Source organism: Rhinolophus ferrumequinum, chromosome 10, assembly GCF_004115265.2.
Source record: "Rhinolophus ferrumequinum isolate MPI-CBG mRhiFer1 chromosome 10, mRhiFer1_v1.p, whole genome shotgun sequence".
NCBI classification, from domain to species: domain Eukaryota; kingdom Metazoa; phylum Chordata; class Mammalia; order Chiroptera; family Rhinolophidae; genus Rhinolophus; species Rhinolophus ferrumequinum.
In genome coordinates, this window is record NC_046293.1 from 66,363,962 (window position 1) to 66,383,102 (window position 19,141).

Below are 19,141 nucleotides of genomic sequence, written 5' to 3' on the forward strand. Positions count from 1 at the left end.
GATAAACAGCATTTTCCTGGTAGTGTGAAGCCTACTGCATTTTTCTTTTGAGCCAGACTTCTTAGTATCATTTTGATCTGTAAAACATCAAAGTTTCCTCTACGGCATGATATTTACATATTTAGAGAGTCTGGATGAGAAGGAATTTTTATTTTAATTTAATGAATAATAAACAATAAAAAAGACAAAATTTTTACTGCAATATTTGGGACTATGACTGGGTACAGGAAAATACAATTAGCAAAGTACACATAGAAAACATGTAACATAATAGATTTAGCTATTATTTCCAGAAGTTATATCCCAGGCATTTTAAAAGACAAGAGGCTAAAAATTGTAAGAAAAAAATATATACCTCTCCAATTTCTAAATTCAGCCAAAAAGAAAAATTAAAAACTCACTCTCCCTTTAGTGTTGTCATTATTACAAAAAAAAAAAAAAAAAAAAAAAAAATCTAGCTTTCAACAGATGCTCTTGGCTTTCCTAGGGAGAATGTGAATTCTGAGAATGGTACCAACATGTTGGCTCCAAGTATGATGGACTTGAAAAAGAAAGAATAACAGGGGCTCCATTCCTCTGAAGACTCAGAATGGAGACTTCTGAGCTTCACCAGTGAACCAACTCAGTATCACATTGAAATATATCATATACCGGGGGTGCCAAAAAAATGTAAATCCACGACTTGTATTCATCTTTTGTTATAGGTATACATTGAGTAATATATTTTTAATACAGTTTTTCCTTTCTTAAAATATGTATACACTTTTTTTGGCACCCTCTGTATATCTCCTACAGCAGTTCTGTTAGATTGACAACCTTGGTCTTGGGGACAGAGGAGAAGAATCACTGACTGTTGGGGCTTTGGCATGCTTGCCAATTGCTCATATCATCCCTACTAGACTTCTTTAAAATATGTCACACAGTAGTCAACCTCTAGGGAATGCTTTCTGACCAGGAATCTTAGCTGCTTCTAAGTTGATGAAAGTCAGGAACAAGGCATATTTCTGACTTTTTCTATAAAAGAGAACAAATACATCACAAGATTTGAGGAGTAAAATGTTCAAGACAACAATATTATGATTTAGCTTATTCAGTTATTACAGTTATTACAACCTATTCTGCAATCCTTGTGAGCTATTGTTTCACATACGCTTTGCCAAGTGTTAATCCTTAATAAATATGTAACACTGATAAGTAAGAAATGTTTTCTGTGGAAAATATAAGTTATTTGTTTTAAAACATTTACATGCTTATACTTACATAATTATATAAAATTACAGTGCTATTTCTATGTTCATTTTATATGATTTTATTTTTAATTGAAGAGAAATAGAACTAGTAAGGGTATGAATGTACTTTGAGAAAGCACATTATGACAATCTATCCAGAAACTTGTAATTCAAAACAAAGTGGGAAGGAGTAATGTTATTAAGTAATTCTAGTAAGATCTAGGAAATGTTGCTAAATCCTGCATGAGTTCTGGGTTGTCAGTTATTTTCTTTCATCCCTTTGTAGGTATTATTCATCTGATTTTTGGCTTCTATTGTTGCTATTGAGAAGCCATTTGTTAATTACTCTGGTTGATAAAATAGTCTCTGTAGTGTTTTTCAATTCCATAGATGTGTCTAGTTGTGGATTTACTTTGACTTATCTAACCTAGGATTTATCGTGCTTTTCAAATCTGAGAGTTCATGTCTTTCATCAGTTTTGGAAAATGCCTAGCTATCATTTCCTCAAATATTACTTCTTTTTTTAAAAAGTATTCTCCTTTTTCTTCTTCCAAAACATCCATTAAACATATGTTGGATATTTAAATACTGTCCTCTATGTATCTTGAGCTTTCTTTCATATTTTTGGCCATTTTGATCCTCCAGGTAATTTAGTTAGTTCTATTTTTTAATCTAATAATTACTCAGGTGTTTCCAGCCTGCTATTAAACCTGCCTAATGAGGTTTTCTTTTTCATAATAATGTCTATATAATAATTATTTCTAGGACTCTTTGGTTTGTTTAAAAATCTCCCTAGTTGAGCAAAAGTAAAAATAAACATGTGGGATTACATCAAACTAAAAGTTTTTTCACAGCAAAAAAACCCCAAAAAGGTATCCTACTGAATGGGAGAAGATATTTGCCAATGATACATCTGAAAAGGGGTTAAGATCCAAAATTTATAAAAACTCATACAAGTCAATAACAAAAACAACAAACAAACAACCTGGTAAAAAAATGGGCAGAGGACATGAAGAAACATTTCTCTAAAGAGGACATACAGATGGCCAATAGACATAAGGAAAAATGTTCAATGTCAATAATCATCAGAGAAATGCAAATAAAAACTACAATTAGATACCACTTCACCTCAGTCAGAATGGCTATCATCAGTAAATCAACAAACAACAACTGCTGGTGATGATGAAGAGAACAGAGAACCCTGGTGCACTCTTGGTGGGATTGCAGATTTGTGCAGCCACTATGGAAAACTACATGGAGGTACCTCAAAAATCTGAAAATGGAACTACCTTATGACCCAACAATTCCACTCCTAGGTATCTATCCAGAGAAATCCAAAACACTAACTTAAAAAAATATATTCACCCCTATGTTTATTGCAGTGCTTTTCACAATAGCCAAGACATGGAAACATGCGAAATGCTCATCAATAGATGATTGGATAAAAAATCTGTGATACATTTATACAATGGAGTATTACTCGCCCATAAAGAAGAATAAAATATTACCATTTGCAATGACATGGGTGGACCTAGAGAATATTATGCAAAATGAAATAAGTCAGACAGAGAAAGACAAATATCATGATTTCACTTATATGTGGGATCTCAAGAACAGAATCAATGAACAAACAAAACAGAAATAGACTAAAAAGATATAAAGGAAAAAAAAACAACTGATGGTTGCTAGATGGGAGGGGGTAGGGATGGGGGAGAAGGTAAAGGGATTAGAAAGTACAAATTAGTAGTCACAATATAGCCACGGGGATATGAAATACAGTTTGGAGAATATAATCAATAATGTTGTAAGATTTTGTCGGGGGTCAGATGAGGGGGCGCACTTCTCTTACTAGGGAGACCACTTCATGAGCTGTGTAGATGTCTGACCACTGCACTATTCACCTGAAGCTGAAAAATATTGAATGTTAACTATAAATTTATGTCTATATCTATATTTATATCTATATCTATGTCTATGTCTATATCTATATGGTCATGGGATGTGGAGTACAGCATAGGGAATAGAGTCAATGGAATTGTAACAGCTATATGATGTCAGAGGGGTAGTAGATTGTGGGAGGGGGGTTATCACCTTGTGAGGGGTGTAAATGTCTAACTCTTATAGTGTTTTATACACCTGAAACTAAAAAAAAGAAAGAAAGAAAGAAAGGAAGGAAGGAAGGAAGGAAGGAAGGAAGGAAGGAAGGAAGGAAGGAAGGAAGAAAAGAAGGAAGGAAGGAAGGAAGGAAAGAAAGAAGGAAAGAAGGAAGGAAAAAAAAAAAGAAAGAAAGAAATAGTAATAGGCAAGGGGAAGGATTGAAAATAGTAAAGAAGCCCAGTTACAGCCTCTTTCTCACTAAAGGAAGCCAACCTATTATATTTCTGAACTGATAAAGCGGAGTAACTTTATCTTTGAATACATTTTTTTAATTAAAGTTTATTGGGGTGACAATGGTTAGTAAAGTTACATAGGTTGCAAGTGTACAATTCTGTAATACATCATCTGTATGTCACATTGTGTGTGTGTGGGGGGTAGACGAGGGTACAAGGGATCAAATATATCGTGATGAAAAGAGAACTGACTGTGGGTGGTGAACACACAATGAATAAAATTTAAAGTATTGATTATTTAAAAAAATAATCTTAGTCTTTTTTGATAGTAGCTTGTTCCTTTTAAAGTTTTTTTATTTTACATTTTGTGTGCTTAATTTAAAAAAATATAGCTTACACTGTAGTTTTTATTATTCAATTTTTTTGTGGATCTATTTCTACTATTTGTTGCATCTTCTGATTTTTCCTTATGTTGTTTATTTATCTGTATATCTCATAATTTTGACTTACACATTTGAGTTTGGGTGGGCTTTTCTGTGGAAATTCTGTGAACTATATGCTGAAAGTATACGCATCCAGAAAGTTTTTGCCTTTGCTTCTGTAAAGAGCCACAGAGCCTTACCAATCTGGTATTACTTTTTATATTAATTACTCCACTTGGCATTTCCTGGTTTTTGAATTCTGAATATTCAAGAGAACCTTTTTATTTATCCCATGAGAAGGCCAGACTTAGATAGATTAACTTCCTGTTATAGTCCTATTTTGGGAGGCAGGTTTAGTTTTGTGGTTGACCTTTTCACTGAAAACACAAGTCACCTATAATTCTCTGGTTTTATGTCTTTTATTCCATTTTTGACTGCTGGAATTTCCTTAACTTTCTCCGCCAAAGCTCTGCAGTGCATGTTATTTCTTATTTTACCTACTACAACTGATTTTGTAATGGAAGGTTTTTCAGGTTATCTAGCCTGTCATATTACATAAGTTCTATGGTGTACATTCACAAAGAGTACACCTTTTAACTCTGAAGAATCTTTTCTTGCTATGAAAGTAAAATGTCATGGATATTAAACAACTGTTTAGGAATTGTCAGTGGCTTAATATGGTCCACAGATTGATAGGAGGTGAAACAGCTGAGAATATTATGGATTATTTTTGTTATGCCACCTTAGGCTTTCAGATAAGATTCATAGAAATGCCTTTATTTAGTAAGCCATATAGTTAAGTTTATAACTTCATCTACTGCCCCCAAATACACTTTTCTTCCCAAGATAAACTTTAGAAAAAAAGTCCTTCATCTATTTTAGCAAAAATGGAAGAAAACAACAGATCAAAAAAACCCCCAAAACTCATAAATTGCTATTTGTGAGTCTGAATTTTCTTGAGTAGCAGCAGGATTATGCTGCACTTAAGGGTTATAACTCACCAAAGGGTTATAAGGGAAAACTCAGTTTTCTTAAATTCTTATTGTCATGGTGAAACCCTGGTACAGTAACTCTGACAAGAAAAGAAACACAAATGCTGGCTAACATCAGACTGTAAACTATCCCAACAAGATGACCTAAAATTTAAGCAGTACCTAGGACAGCACCCTTTGGGAATTACACAATTTTATTTTTACGATGCAAAATACAGAATGAGTATTCTATAAGCTAGAAAGAGTCTCAGAAAAGAAGACTAGTATAGAAACGGAATCTAATTTTGTCTCTTTTTGGATTTCTTATTATGAAGATATTGAGACAGTTGCGTGGCTTTTGTAATTTCCTTTAAATCTTTCCTCAAATCTCACTTCTTAGTGAAGCTTATCCTGCCCATCCTATATCACACTGCAGCTTACTCTTTCCCTTTACCCCCTCCCTTCAGCTCCACACATTCAATCCCCTGATCCCACTCTACTTTTTTTCCATAGCATTTATCCCTTCTAATATTTTTATGAATTTATTATGTTTACTGTATTTTGTCTGTCTCCCCCAACTGATCTACCAAGGGCAGGAATATTTGTATGTTTTGTCTACCATTATATTGACGACAACTAAAATAGTACCTGTTACATAGTAGGTACAAAAATTACTTGGGATACCAATGAATAATTTTTTATTTCGGTGCCTATAAATCAGGGTGATAATTCATAACCCTTCAATCCATTATTGAGGCATGCAGGTACAAATGAGATATAGGTATGCCATAAATATTGATTTATCTGAAAGAAAGTCATCATTCACAGAATAACTCCAATTACTATTTTTTGGAAGCATAAGGTCACCTAGCTTTTACATGTTTTAATGTTTCCATCTTAAAGCTGTTATTAAGTATATGGCAAATTTCCTTATACAACATTTCTTCTATACCAACAGTAAATATATAACATTTAGCACTTGGTTGAACGTCATACCTCATTTTTTTCTTTGAGTTTTGTGATCATAACAATGACAGGACTGTCTTCCTGCCAAACCATCTGCCAGAAATCATTCACGGTGTTGATCATGGGGCCCTGTGTGGCGATGAACGCCTTCTCTTTGCCACGGTAGCCCTAGTTTGAGTAAAGAGAAGAAAAACAAACAAACAAAAAAAAACAAAACAAAAACCAAAAAACGGCTTTGAGGTTCATGCCTTACACTGAAAGTTGACGTGAAACATCTTCAGAACAAAATTGCTCTGCTGGTCCAAAAGCAACACAGATATCCGTGGCTTTATTCATTCTAGTGCCACAATTCATGTGGTTGTATTCCCAGCAAGGAAAGCATAGCATAGGGTATCGAGGGTCAAATGCTTAGTCCTCCCCAGAGTGCCCATACGGAACACTGTCACCACAGATGCACAGGAAAGGAAGATCCACTGCAAAACCCCACTACGAATGCTGATTATGGCCAAGCAAACAACAACAACAAAAAACTTGCTAGTAACCAAGGTAAGTCAAAACTGATCTGCTCTGAAGGAAAACAATATATAACAAACAATTGTAAATAGTAAGTTTACTATTGTTTACTATTTATATTAAGTTCACTATTACCATGACCATCAGAAAGGAATTTATATGTATTCACTTACCCGAATATAATTTGCATTAATGTAGGTGCTCAAAGAATCGGTTACATTTTTTGGTCTTAAACACACTCTGCTGAAGGGATCTAATGAAGAAAACAAGAAATAATACATTAAAAGATTTAGTCTTCTTACGGTTTCTTAGAGACCAATAACCAGTACATAGTACACCTGTTAACTTACATATTGACTGTCTGATGTTCGTCAGTGTTTGTTGTTGGAGCTTCTGTCTTTATCCATCCATGTTTATTGACGGACATCTTGACTCCTGTGCTTTCCATAAATCTTATGGTGCATAAACCTGAGATGGTGAGTGTGTACTTCTGTGGGTTTTTGGTGGGTTTCTGATTCTTGATCCCATTTCTCATTTGTGATTCTTTCTTGTTCCTTGGGTTTGGAATTTGTACTACATCTCCCTACGCCGTCTCTCCCTCTCTGTCCTGCCCAATGATAAATATTTGCTCTGACCCAAATCCCCTCTTACTATTTGGAAGAAGCTGTCTTCAGTTACCATGTTTTTGTTTGATAGGTTATTATAGGGCTAGCAACATGGTCTAACATTCTAAAATCACTTTCCATCAAGAAGTTGAAAAGCTCTTTGTGAACCATGGTGTTGCGAAAAATATGGTAGCTATTTTTAGCAACATTTACATAAATAAATTAAAATCAAATCATCCCCTTATGATTTCTTTAACCCAGTACATTCTGAGCCTCTGGAGGGCATGAGTGGGGATTTTTCATTATTCCTGTGAGACCTAGTATCTAATACAGTGCTTATATATATAGCAGCCATTTAATAAATGTCTATTGCATTGATTTAAACGGTCCCTTCCATGATTCCTGATCGTCATAGTAGAATTTCCCAAACTGCTGTCTGTAAACAATTTCTCATGTAACAAATAGAATTAGGTTATATAACTTGTAAATTGGATCCTCTCTAAAAAGGGAGGGTTCAGTAATGAAATAAATACGGGAAACACTGAATTTAACAAAGTTGAACCACTTTCCTTTTCCTAAAGGACCCCTTCCTTCCTTCTTTCCTTCCTTCTTTCCTTCCTTCCTCTCTTTTTCTCTTCCTCCTCTCCCTTCTTTCCTCCTTCCTTTTTCTATTTTCCTCTCAACAAATTATTGAATACATATAGATTTGGAAAATAGAACACATGCAGTTTCCCTAGGTCTCTTTTAAATTTTAAAGGTGTCTTTAAAATACCTTCTGACAATCTTAAGTCTTCTATTTAACAGACAAACTTTTACCTGGACCCTGATATTTTGATTGGCATCATACCCGATTTTGTCAAAGGCTCTTCTGTGCTTAAGATTTCCTCTCCAGGAAGAAATGTGTTTGAAGTCAAGAGAAGAAACAATTAGCTGAGGGACAAGTGTACCACTGGCAGTGATGGGCAAATGCAGAGGAATAGGATAGTTTCCAATGATGAATTCACAATAAATGGGAAATGGGAGGAAAAGCAGGGATTGGCCACACCCTCAAGGTGATTGGGAGTCATCTTTAAATTTGTTTCAGGCGAGAGAGAAGGCTCCAGCTCTGTATTGTCCAATATTGTAGCCACTAGCCACATGTAGTTCATTAAATTTAAGTTAATTAAAATAAAGTAAAATTTAATAATGAGTTCCTTCAATATACTAGCTATAAGCCCTCAATTGCCACAGGTTAGTGGCTATCACAATGGAGATACAGAACGTTTCCATCATTGTAGAGAGTTTTAGTGGACAGTGCTGATTTTGGCAATGGAAGATGGTGATTCTATAGAAACTCATTTTTTAAGATCCATGTGTAAATTATAAGAGAAAACAGGGCTCTTGAATAGTTTGCCTTTGAAACTGTACATTTTTCTCTATATACACAGTGTCCCTATTTTCTGGAATTGGTTCTGGGGTTAATGATGGGTTCACCTTGTTGAGTAGAGGAGGAAGAGAAAAATTAACATTAGTTGAGGGTTTACCAATAGTTGGAACTTTACTAGGTCTTTTACCCATACTATCATTTAATTCTCCCAATAGTCCTACAGGTAGAATTATTATCACTATTTTTAGGAATAAAGAAAGGATGGCACAGGAAGAGTAAGTAGCCTGACTTAAATTGTAAATGTTTTTGCCAGGTTAGGAAACCAAGTCTAACTCCAATATTTTGCTTTAGCTACATAACCTGTTGCCTTAATGAGCACTTCACTTATTTGCATGCCTATTCTGTTGTATGCACTTAATATAATAAAACAAGAAACATTATTTAAGTAGAAAACATTACCACATGTTAAATTTTTAAATATGAAATGATGGCTAGAGCAAATAGGGTTCTTTAATTTTATCTATATTATTTTATATTTGTATAAGTAAGTTGACTGCATGAAAAAAATATACATAAAACCTATTATTATTATACTTCATTGTTGTACAAATAATTTCATATTAATATATAATCAGCTTTTCCCCCATTGCTTTTGTGATTTAGGATGTAGACATACTTGTATTTTTATTATTAATGCTTGATTATATTGTAAAATAATTTGATATAAACTTGACCTTAGCATTTTAATCTACAACTTAGAGTGTTCTGAGCTAGGCAGACACTGTCCTAGAGAAGCAGCTATAATTGAATTGTTTCTTGTTATTTCTGCTTCAAAACATTGTCAAAATTATATAACCTCACTCTTATATGCAAGCTGACAAGCTTCTAAATGTAAAAGTTCATTATAGGTCAAAACAATAAAAATGATCATAACATTTAAAATCTTAATCATTTGCTAATTTTTAATGTAATGTTTCAAATTTATCTCATATTACAGTCTAAATAAACTACAAAGAACAACTTAGCATATTCGTTCTAGTCTTTTCCTGATGATTTTCAACCAGTGGTGTGGCTTGTGCAAGCAATATTTACGAAATTATATTTAGTGCAACAGGGGGTAGGTGTGGTATTCAGGCTACAGACATTTTCAACAGAAAAATCCATCATTTGCAACATCAGTTGTCAGCACAGGTGCTCTGGCTCAAGTGATCCACCCAGTTCTGGGAATGGAAAAGCTGACACAGGACTAGGAAGCAGTTGTTTGATATCATCTGGGCAGCAAGTAGAGAAGCCTGAGCTTTTAAATAATCCTAATAATTTTCAAATCCTTCTGAGATTAGATAGGTAAATATAATAATTGCAGTGCATATATGTGCCTAGTATGTTTGGTGAATTAAAAAATAAAATCTTGAGAGAGAGAAAGAGAGAGATAGGCAGAAGTTCTAACACACACCCGTTTCACCCCATTCAGCCAGTTTTAGTTATAAAATATCTTTCACAGTGAGTGACTATAACTTAGGTAAATAGATTTAACTATATAGACCAGTTTAAAATATGCTATAGTAGAGATACTTTAACAATGCGTTTCCAAGTCCACCAGAGGGGAAGCTAAAGACATCATATTTCTTGCTATTACCATAAATATGGAGAATTTGGTGTCTTATGAGTTAATTAATGGACTGAATTAGAAAGACTCCATTATTTCAATGTCAATACTTAAAAAAAAAATCTTTGTGGGTTCTATCTTCCCACAGCTATTGCCATGAGATTCTTACGGATTTTGCCAAAATCCCAACTATATCTGTTTAGCTAGTGATTAAAAATTCTATTTCCTCTCCAAAGTAGTTTTGCCACTGTAGGCAGAATTAATTATTCAGTCATCTCTATACTCCCACAGCACTTGGGCCAGATCTCTATTCTGGCTCTTATTATATTGAATGTAATTACTTGTTTACACGTCTTTTCTCTCCTTGATCTTATAAACTGTTCCTTATTCCTTGCTACCTCCTGGAATCCAGTTCATATCTTGACATCAATATATTTCATGGAGCTAAATTTAGTTTTAACATAGTCTATAGCAGTATTACTCAACATGTGGTTCTGGTACATCATCTGAATGAGAATCACCTAAGTGTTTGCTAGAAGTACCTACTGAAGAATTCCTGGGTCCGACAGCAGACCTACTTAAGCAATCCCCAGGGTGGGGCAAAGGACTCTGGATTTGTAATGAGGACTCAGGGTGACTGTTATGTTTCTTGCATATCTTTTTGTAAATTTTTAGTTTATGGTTACCATGCGCTTCATATATACCAAGCTACATTTATAGTAGTCTATTTAAAGTTGATGGTTGCTTAAGTTTGAACACATTCTAAAATCACTATCATTTTTACTCACCCCTTTCATGTTTATTTTTTGTCATTATTTTTTATTTCTTTCATGTTTGTGTTTGTGTGTATCCTTTAATTTACAGTTGCAATTACACATAATCTCCTTAGTTTTGCCTTTTAATTTTTGTATTGGTTAACTTTAACTTTTTGTATTGGTTGATCTACCGATTTCATTATGTGTTTGCCTTTCTCAGTGAGAATTCTTTTTCTTTGCTATATTTTCATATTCATATTTTTGACTTTTTTTTCTTCTTAAAGAAGTCCCTTTAACATTTCTTGTAATGCTGCTTTGGTGGTGATGAAGTGCTTCAGCTTTTTCTTAGTGGAAAACTCGACTCAGCATGTTTGCTACTGGCTATTCTCTGTCTCTCTCAGAAGCTTCTGCTTTCCTGTAGTCCTTTTAAAAGAATTTTTCCAACTTATTTTTGCTTTGGACTTGTTTCTTTCAAACTGTGTGATCTTAGTCAAGTCACTAAATTTCTTCTGCCTCAGTTTCGTCACAGTTCTGAAGGCTGGAAGTTCAAGGTCAAGGTTCCAGCATGGTCAGGCCAGGACCCACTTCCAGGTCACAGACTTCTCATTGTGTCCTCACATGGAGGAAGGAAGGCAGTACTTCATTCCTTTCTACTGCTGCATAATATTCCATTGTATGGGTATTGTGCATTTTGTTTATCCATTCATAAGTTGATGATAATTTGGTTATTTCCACTTTTGGGGAATAATGCTGTTACAAAAATTTGTGTACAGCTTTTGTGTGGGCACATGGTTTTAATTTCTTTTGGGTATATATCTAGGAGTAGGATGGCTAAGTCATATAATAACTCTCATTTTTACCTTTTGAGAAGCCAGCAGACTATTTCCTGAGTAGATGTACCATTTCACATTCCCACCAGGAAATGTATGAAGATTCCAATTTCTCTACTTTCTTGCCAACACTTTCTATTGTCTGTCTTTTTTATCATAATCATGTGGACGTGAAGTGGAATCTCATTGTGCTTTTGATTTTCCTGATGGCTAAGGATGTTAAGCATCTCTTCATATGCTTATTGGCCATTTGTTTGTCTCCTATGGAGAAAAGTCTATTCAAGTTCTTTGCCAAGTTTTAAATTGGGTTATTTGTATTTTTATGAAATCATAGACTAATTTAAGGCCCTGAAGATTTACATCTATTTCATACTAAAAGTTTTATAGTTTTAGCTCTTACGTTTAGGTTTCTGATCCATTCTGAGTTAATTTTTGTATGTGGTGTGAGGCAAGGTCCAACTTAATTTTTTTTTGCATGTGAATATCCTGTTATCTCAACACCATTTGTTGAAAAGTCTATTCTTTCCTTCATTGAATTGATTTGATATCCTTGATAAAATTCAATTGATGATAACGTGTGACACAATGCAATTTTAGAACTATGTATCTACTAGAACTGTGAGTAGATCATTATAAGAGTAACACAAAATAAAGTTACTAACGTCAGGCCATTTTAATGATATGTGTTTGCAATTGCAAATTTGGTTTGTATATGGAAGTTGTGATGATGGGAAATGGTGAGGTTGGGGTAAATGTGGGAAGGCTTGTGCTTTACAATGCAAACTATTTAATTCAAGAAACTTACTTGGCAAAATGGTCTTATAGCGATTTTTAGTTCCATGACGAGGAATGTCAATTTCTTTGGGATCCACAAAGTTCATTGGTATTTCCTGCAAAAATGAATGTCAAATTAGTGTATCTAATGCCTCCAAAAAGAAAATCTTAACAGGGGGCCATCTGATCCAGAACACTATTGGACTTCAAAGTCACTTATAAAACAACAGACTACCACCTCTGGTTGACCAACACCCTTCCTTTCATAAACATATCAGCTGCACCCTGGCAAGCTGACTCTAAGAAACAATTCTCTGTGTTAGAAAGTATTATTTTATATGTAGTTGTTAAAAAGACATAAAACTTTGGTTAGATTTTAAGAATCCTGTTCTCCCTAGTTGCTGAAAATATGTAAACAGGAAGCTGAAAATTGATATTTTAACAATTTATTCAAGTTTTTTCAACTCGTAATGTAAGTTCAGTACCAAAAATTTCACTATGATGAATTCTTTTTTAACATTAATTACGAGTCTTTTAGGATTATGAAAACCTCCCCCCCCCAAGTGATAAATATAAAGGACTTTTTGTTGATTCAAATGATGACGGTATGATGCTTTGTTGTATTAAGGAATAGTTTATAATTGTGCTGTTCCTATTGTGGTTGTAAATGAAGGTCATCCAGACACTATGTTCGCCCATTTAACAAGAATATAAATATTCTTATTATGTGAGAATATATGTCATGTGCCTTAAATAATTAGAGAGAGAATAACTAGAGCATGAGACCTAAAAGACCTAAAATAAGCCTCTGTAGCTGATTTGGACAAAAACAACAATAATAATAATAACCACAAGCCCAAGTTTTCCAAAGGGTTGAAACAAATATTTAAGGATTTGATTGTACAAAATGGTATGTTCTCTAACTTAAAATTCTCCTTAGATTGCTTAGATAAGGTTAATGTGAAATAAAATGACATTTATCTCTGGATCCCATAAAGTAATGTTTTTGTTACTTAAACTTTCTCCAATGGAAAATATAACTCAAAAGACTAATATTCACTGAAGTGAAAGAAATTATCTATAAATTAATTCAAATTGTCTTAGTTTTCAGTCAATCTAAATATTTGAGAAAAGCCTGATTATGTTATGAATTTGAGAGTTGGTCTACAAAGAGGAGTAAAATATCATTTCCTAAACTTGAATTATTTTAGATACTTATAATATTCATCCCTACTCTCTGCTCCAATGAAATGTTATAACTTTTCAGTCCAAGTTACCAAAATAAGCAAAATTATTGAAGTCAGTAGAAATCACACATTCATGCTTGGTGATTTCAAACAGGCCAGTCTATTTTGGCAAAGCCATGGATCCTGGCCATGACTTTTATTCCTGTTTTCTAACTCACACTGACAATTTGTTATCTTCCAGCATTATCTCTCTCCTCTGTACTCCTTGTTGGCCCCATCTTTCCTTTAAGGGAAGTAGGCTATGTTAAGGGCTTATCTCAAAGAACAAAGACTATCTGTGGTTCTAGAAAAGAATACTACGTGTAGCTTTGGCGAGTTGTATGATCACTGGTTGCTTGTTTCATCTCTCTAAGTCTCATTTTCTTCTTATATAAAAAGATGACACTACAAAGTCTAATTTTAAAAAACTGCATGTTTGTGCTTTACTTTAAGCACTTAATCATAGTTGGTGAAGCTAATAGCAGATCTAATCCATTGCTGGATCTTTCACTGTTAGGGTAGTTGCAAATATCTGTAGTGACCCTAAAATGATCAATTTATTATTCTCAACAATTATGGCTTAAGATGTACAACTGATTCAAGATGTAAAGTGATCTATAAAATGGATATTTCTCTTGGGCAACAACTAAACCTAAGATTGTCTAATCCATCTCTATTCTTACTGGATATGGGAAGCTCATGAATTAAATTATCACCAGCATTTTTCGCTGAAACTCACAATCATTTTTAGCCCACATTTGGTCTTCCCCTGTGTTCCTTATTTCGTTAAAGAGCATGATATACACCTGTTGCTCAAATAATTGATCAACAGGAGATGATCAGGGTATCATCCCTGATATCCCCAAACAGTGGCAGCAAGCCCGTTCCTTCTTCCAGGAATGCCCTTCATCTGCCCAGCTTCTCTTGCCACTTCTTTGCCTGGCCAGCTCCTAGTAGTCTGCCTCAATTTAGCTATCACAGTCTAGTTTGAACACATCAATCTTGATGAGCTGCAGGGTGAATCTAAAACCCTTGTACTTAACCCTTTGAACTGGAACTATTTGTTTATTGTTCAGTGGAGGGTCATGCCATTTTAGTATGTGCCTCTAGTGCCTAATTCATCAAAATACTTAATGAAGGGTGAATGATAAACAGCTGGCTCACCATGAATTCACTTTGGAGTAAACGTGAACTTGCCACAATGTCCTTCAGCTGCGACCTTGTGAGAATTCGGCTGGCTGACTGCAGATACTCCATTGCGACCTTCTCCCGTGGGGTTGGTATAGCCACAAAAGGTTCAACATTCCCCAAGCTACTCATGTCCAATGTAAGAGATACATTGGACCCTCGTCTACATTAGAAAAGAACGTAATTGGGTTTAAATACCACATGGATTATTTTGAGTGCACAAAATTATCTTTTGTTACATACACACAATTCAGTGAGCACTTTTTCAGAAATAAGGACCAAATATCTTTTTCTCTTATGGTACCATAATTGACTATAGTACCTATCCATAGCTTCTTTTCAGGGAACTGACAATTTTGTTGTTGAAAATAACTCTGAATTGAGAGAATGCACTATAATTTATTAAATGAATATACTTTTCACAGAAATAATGGGATGGCTAATTATATTAAGTGAAAAATTTAGGAAAAGTAAACATTACATTGGAATCAAGGAATCAGATGTAACACAAGCCAACTATTTTTATATGTATGTCCAAGAGTCCAGTATATAAATCATATAGCCACCTACTATTTTTGACATCAGTATTCTGTAGTCGTGATTATATTGGATATGGGAAGCTCAGAGGAAAAAACAATCCCTTTATTTTAGTCCAAATTATTGCCATTGAAATAGAATTTAAAGGTTTAAAAATGTGTATATTTTTGTAAATTCTGAGCGAATGCCTAAAAGATAACATTTGTATCCTGCATTTATGTATATATGTATATATGCATGTATATGTGTGTTTATTTGCATATGTATGTATGTATTCATTTAATTTGGTGATAAACTCGTAAGGTCACAGACCCTCATTCTGAGTTATAATTTATCTTCCCTCTTAATATCCCTCCTTTGGTTGGGAGGTGAGGTGGGGATCCTCCCTCTGATTGAGGCCCTTTGTGTCCTGGATAGAAGGTGTGAGTGCCTCTTATATTAGCTACGTAGAATCAAGGAGTAACTAGTATAAAACAGTGTGTGCGAGCCTGAGCTTCAAAGTTAGAGATTGTATTCGTAAGAACTGTTCAACTTAAAGGTGCCTAGATATGTGTCAGGTGATTAAATATAGTGCCAAGTGATTGGTGTTCCAAGGAAATGGAGAGCAGGGTAAAATAGATCAAGACAAATGAGAGTAAAGACAATAAGAGTAGATACTAGGCCCAGCATATTATTTGTTTTGAATAATGTTTTACATTTTTATGGAGTACTACATCCGAAAATATTCAAGTGACTACAGCTTAATTTTAAACAATGGAAAATTATTAAAACATACAACAAAAATCCCATTAAACACAAACATATCAGTTCCTTCCTCCAATGTTTCTGCCTCTGGTTGCAGCTTTTTTGCCATTCTATAATTTGATATATGATGTTGTCATTTTGGTTAATTTCTAAATGATATAAGGTTGTAGCTTTAATTTCTGCTTTACTTGATGGTTATTTAAGTGTTTGCACTTTACTCCTACTGGATTTGTCAAAGCCTGAGATATGTGTATTTGAGTCTTTCACAATAACAGTGTTTGTTATTTTTTCCTTATATTTATGTCTGCCAGTTTTTACTTTATTTATTTTAGGTATTTTAGATATTGTGTTTCTTAAAGAGATTCATAATTACATCTTCACTGTAAATTTTATCAATATTAAATACCTTTTTTCCCCATTAATTTTATGTCTGGTTTCATATCTGACTTTTAAAAAAATTAATATTGCCATACTTGCTTTTTTTGGGCATGTTCTTGAAAAACCTTTTCTAGTTCCTATTATTATTTTTAACTCTTTTGGATGACTGCATTAGGGATTATTGAATAGCATTCTAGATACCCATAAAATATCACCTACCTGTTAGAAGGATGTTTGACCCCTCCACTGTGTGTGTGTGCGTGCGTGTGTGTGCATGTGCTTTGCGTGTGTGTGTGTGTGTGTGTGTGTGTGTGTGGCTGTTGGTGGTGATGGACAGGGCTCCTGTACTTCTGGGTAAAAGGCAAGGAGTTGAAGAGGAGCAAAGAGTGGTTCTATTTTCGGACAGAAAATTTTAATCTCTTTTTAGTGGGAAAGCAGTTTTTAAAGTTTCTCAATCCACATCTTTTTGCCTTTAAATTGGTAGAAATTCCTTCCTGATTCTGATAATAGGCTGTCTATTGGTCTTCGTTTTTAGTGTATTTGTGAGAATTCAGCTTTTGCTGGTTTCATAGATATTTTCATAATGAGTTGGGGGAAGCTCCAGAAGGGATGCTAATCAGACACCATTTTAAACCATTATTGCATTCAGTCAATTTTCAGTTCCAACAGACAAAAATATTTGCAATTTGTCAACTGAGTGCTACCCAGTGCTACCCAGTAGAAGGTGAGGTCTTACCCATTCAGAGTGGTTAGAGCAGATGTGTGTAATTGGAGGCATTTGAGTTGGACCTTGAAAGTGAAAGGTCAATAGATACATTTTGGGTAGAGGGTTATTTTAGAGAGAGAGCCTGGCAGGAAAAAAAAAAGTGTGGGAACAGGAAATGATAAGGCATCTTTGAAAAAATGGCTTGTAAGCAGTTTAAGTTAGAGTTCAGTGGTATAAATATGTCTTTGGGAATTGAGGGACAGGGTTGTGTAGGAGAGAAGAGAGGCAGGCAAGAATCATAGAAACTAAAAGACTAGAACAAGTCTGCCGAAATCCAGAAAAGAGAGAATTCAGAATATCAGGTTATATATAGCAACTTCTGTTTTGATTTCCCAGAGCATACCCTGGCCAAACCTGAGATTAAAAGCCTCTGAGATCCCACACCTAACTAAGGTCCATTTGATATAGTGAGTAAATTTTCTTAGTATTTTGGATAAACTGTGAACAATGGAAACATTTTCATGCAAATTGACTTAGTAAAGAAAGAATAACTTTTTCTGTCAAGGGAATAAAAGAAACTAATATTTATTAAGCATCTATTATTTGCCAAGCGCTGTACTTTCATGTGTGGTATCTTAATCTCCACAGCTGCTCTCTCAATTATTACTTCTCCATTTTCCAGGTAAATAAGTAACTAACTGAGGAACACAATAATGGAACAAAGGTTCTTTCCAATTTAGAATTTAAAACCCAAGTTCTTTCTGCTTTGCCACTCAAAGGGTATGGTGGACAGATTATGTTAAACTACGCAGTGCCCTATGCACAGTATTCAGGGGTACAAATTCAACCTTTACAGTCATAGTTGTCGGGGCCCAAATCCTGCCTCTTCCATGTCCCTATGGTGGACCTTCCACCAGGCTATTTAGCCTTATTGCTTCTCAATTCCCTCCTCTTTTGTGAAATGAATAATTAATTGTATATATTTCAGAGGGTTATTATGAGGATTAACCAGATAGTGTAAGTAAACTGCTAATAAAAAGTGATGCCTAGCCATTACTAAATTTGACTAATAACGAATAAAGTCCTACTTAACTCTCACCTTCTGCTTCTTTAAGAGATCCATTTTAAGAGATTTTCACAAAACCTTCAAAATTGTTTGCAGAGACTAACTTTAACGTTTGGAAATCAATGGATAGAATCTACACATTTGTCACTAAAGAAAAATACATCCTTCTTGATAACCTTCTATCTTAAAATTTCCCTTCATTATGGCAAATCCATTTCCCCCAAGCCCCAAACAATTCCAGAGCACTTCACCTCAACACTTCAGACAATATCTCAAAAGTTAATTACGGAGTTAAACTTGCACAGGCTGTTGACCTTACAGAGAGCATTTTCCACAAAATAGCCCTTTTCATGGTAAGTACTCTCCTATCCCGGCTGTGAAATATTACCAGAGGATGTCATTAACTTGGAAAAATCTCTGCTTTTGTTAATTCTTATTTTCAAGGAACAAACAATATTTAGGTTTATTGAAATATGGTGGAATTAGGAAATTGTGTCAGTAGAAACAACTTAAAAATTTGGAAACTTCTTAGTCATATCTTGTGCTTGGAGAGGAGAGATTAAATACACATCCATATATATTTTAAAGTGTCTTTTCTTCATTATAAAAATACATGTTTATTGTAGAAAATTTGTATAATTTAGATATTTTAAAAAAGGAATTAAAATCACTCATAGTCACATAAACTTCACTACCATTTAAATTAACTTAAATTTTGCTATTTTATAGGCAGTAATGGTAGCAGCTTATTGTTTTAATTTTTTTCTTTGGTTAGAGATAAATACATTTTCATATGTCTATGGTTTATTTATTGATCCTTTGCAAATTGTTCACGATCTTTCTTAATGTTTACATTATATTAATGTATTTCTTATTGATTACTATTGTATATGAGATAGTCATTATTTCTCAGATATATCTGTTGCAAA

The 19,141-nt window shown here is 34.2% G+C and overlaps 1 protein-coding gene across 5 annotated transcripts in view; it reads right to left on the bottom strand.

Annotated features, from left to right (window-relative positions):
• Positions 1 to 19,141, bottom strand: part of PTPRR (protein tyrosine phosphatase receptor type R) — a 245,428-nt gene that overhangs the window by 27,685 nt on the left and 198,602 nt on the right. For all 5 annotated transcript variants that reach the window (XM_033118286.1, XM_033118287.1, XM_033118288.1 and 2 more), the window contains 4 exons: positions 14,758 to 14,944; positions 12,399 to 12,483; positions 6,605 to 6,684; positions 5,949 to 6,086 (listed from right to left, as the gene is read on the bottom strand). In XM_033118286.1, the coding sequence (XP_032974177.1) occupies positions 5,949 to 6,086; positions 6,605 to 6,684; positions 12,399 to 12,483; positions 14,758 to 14,944 (490 nt within the window). The remainder of the gene's footprint in view (positions 1 to 5,948; positions 6,087 to 6,604; positions 6,685 to 12,398; positions 12,484 to 14,757; positions 14,945 to 19,141) is intronic.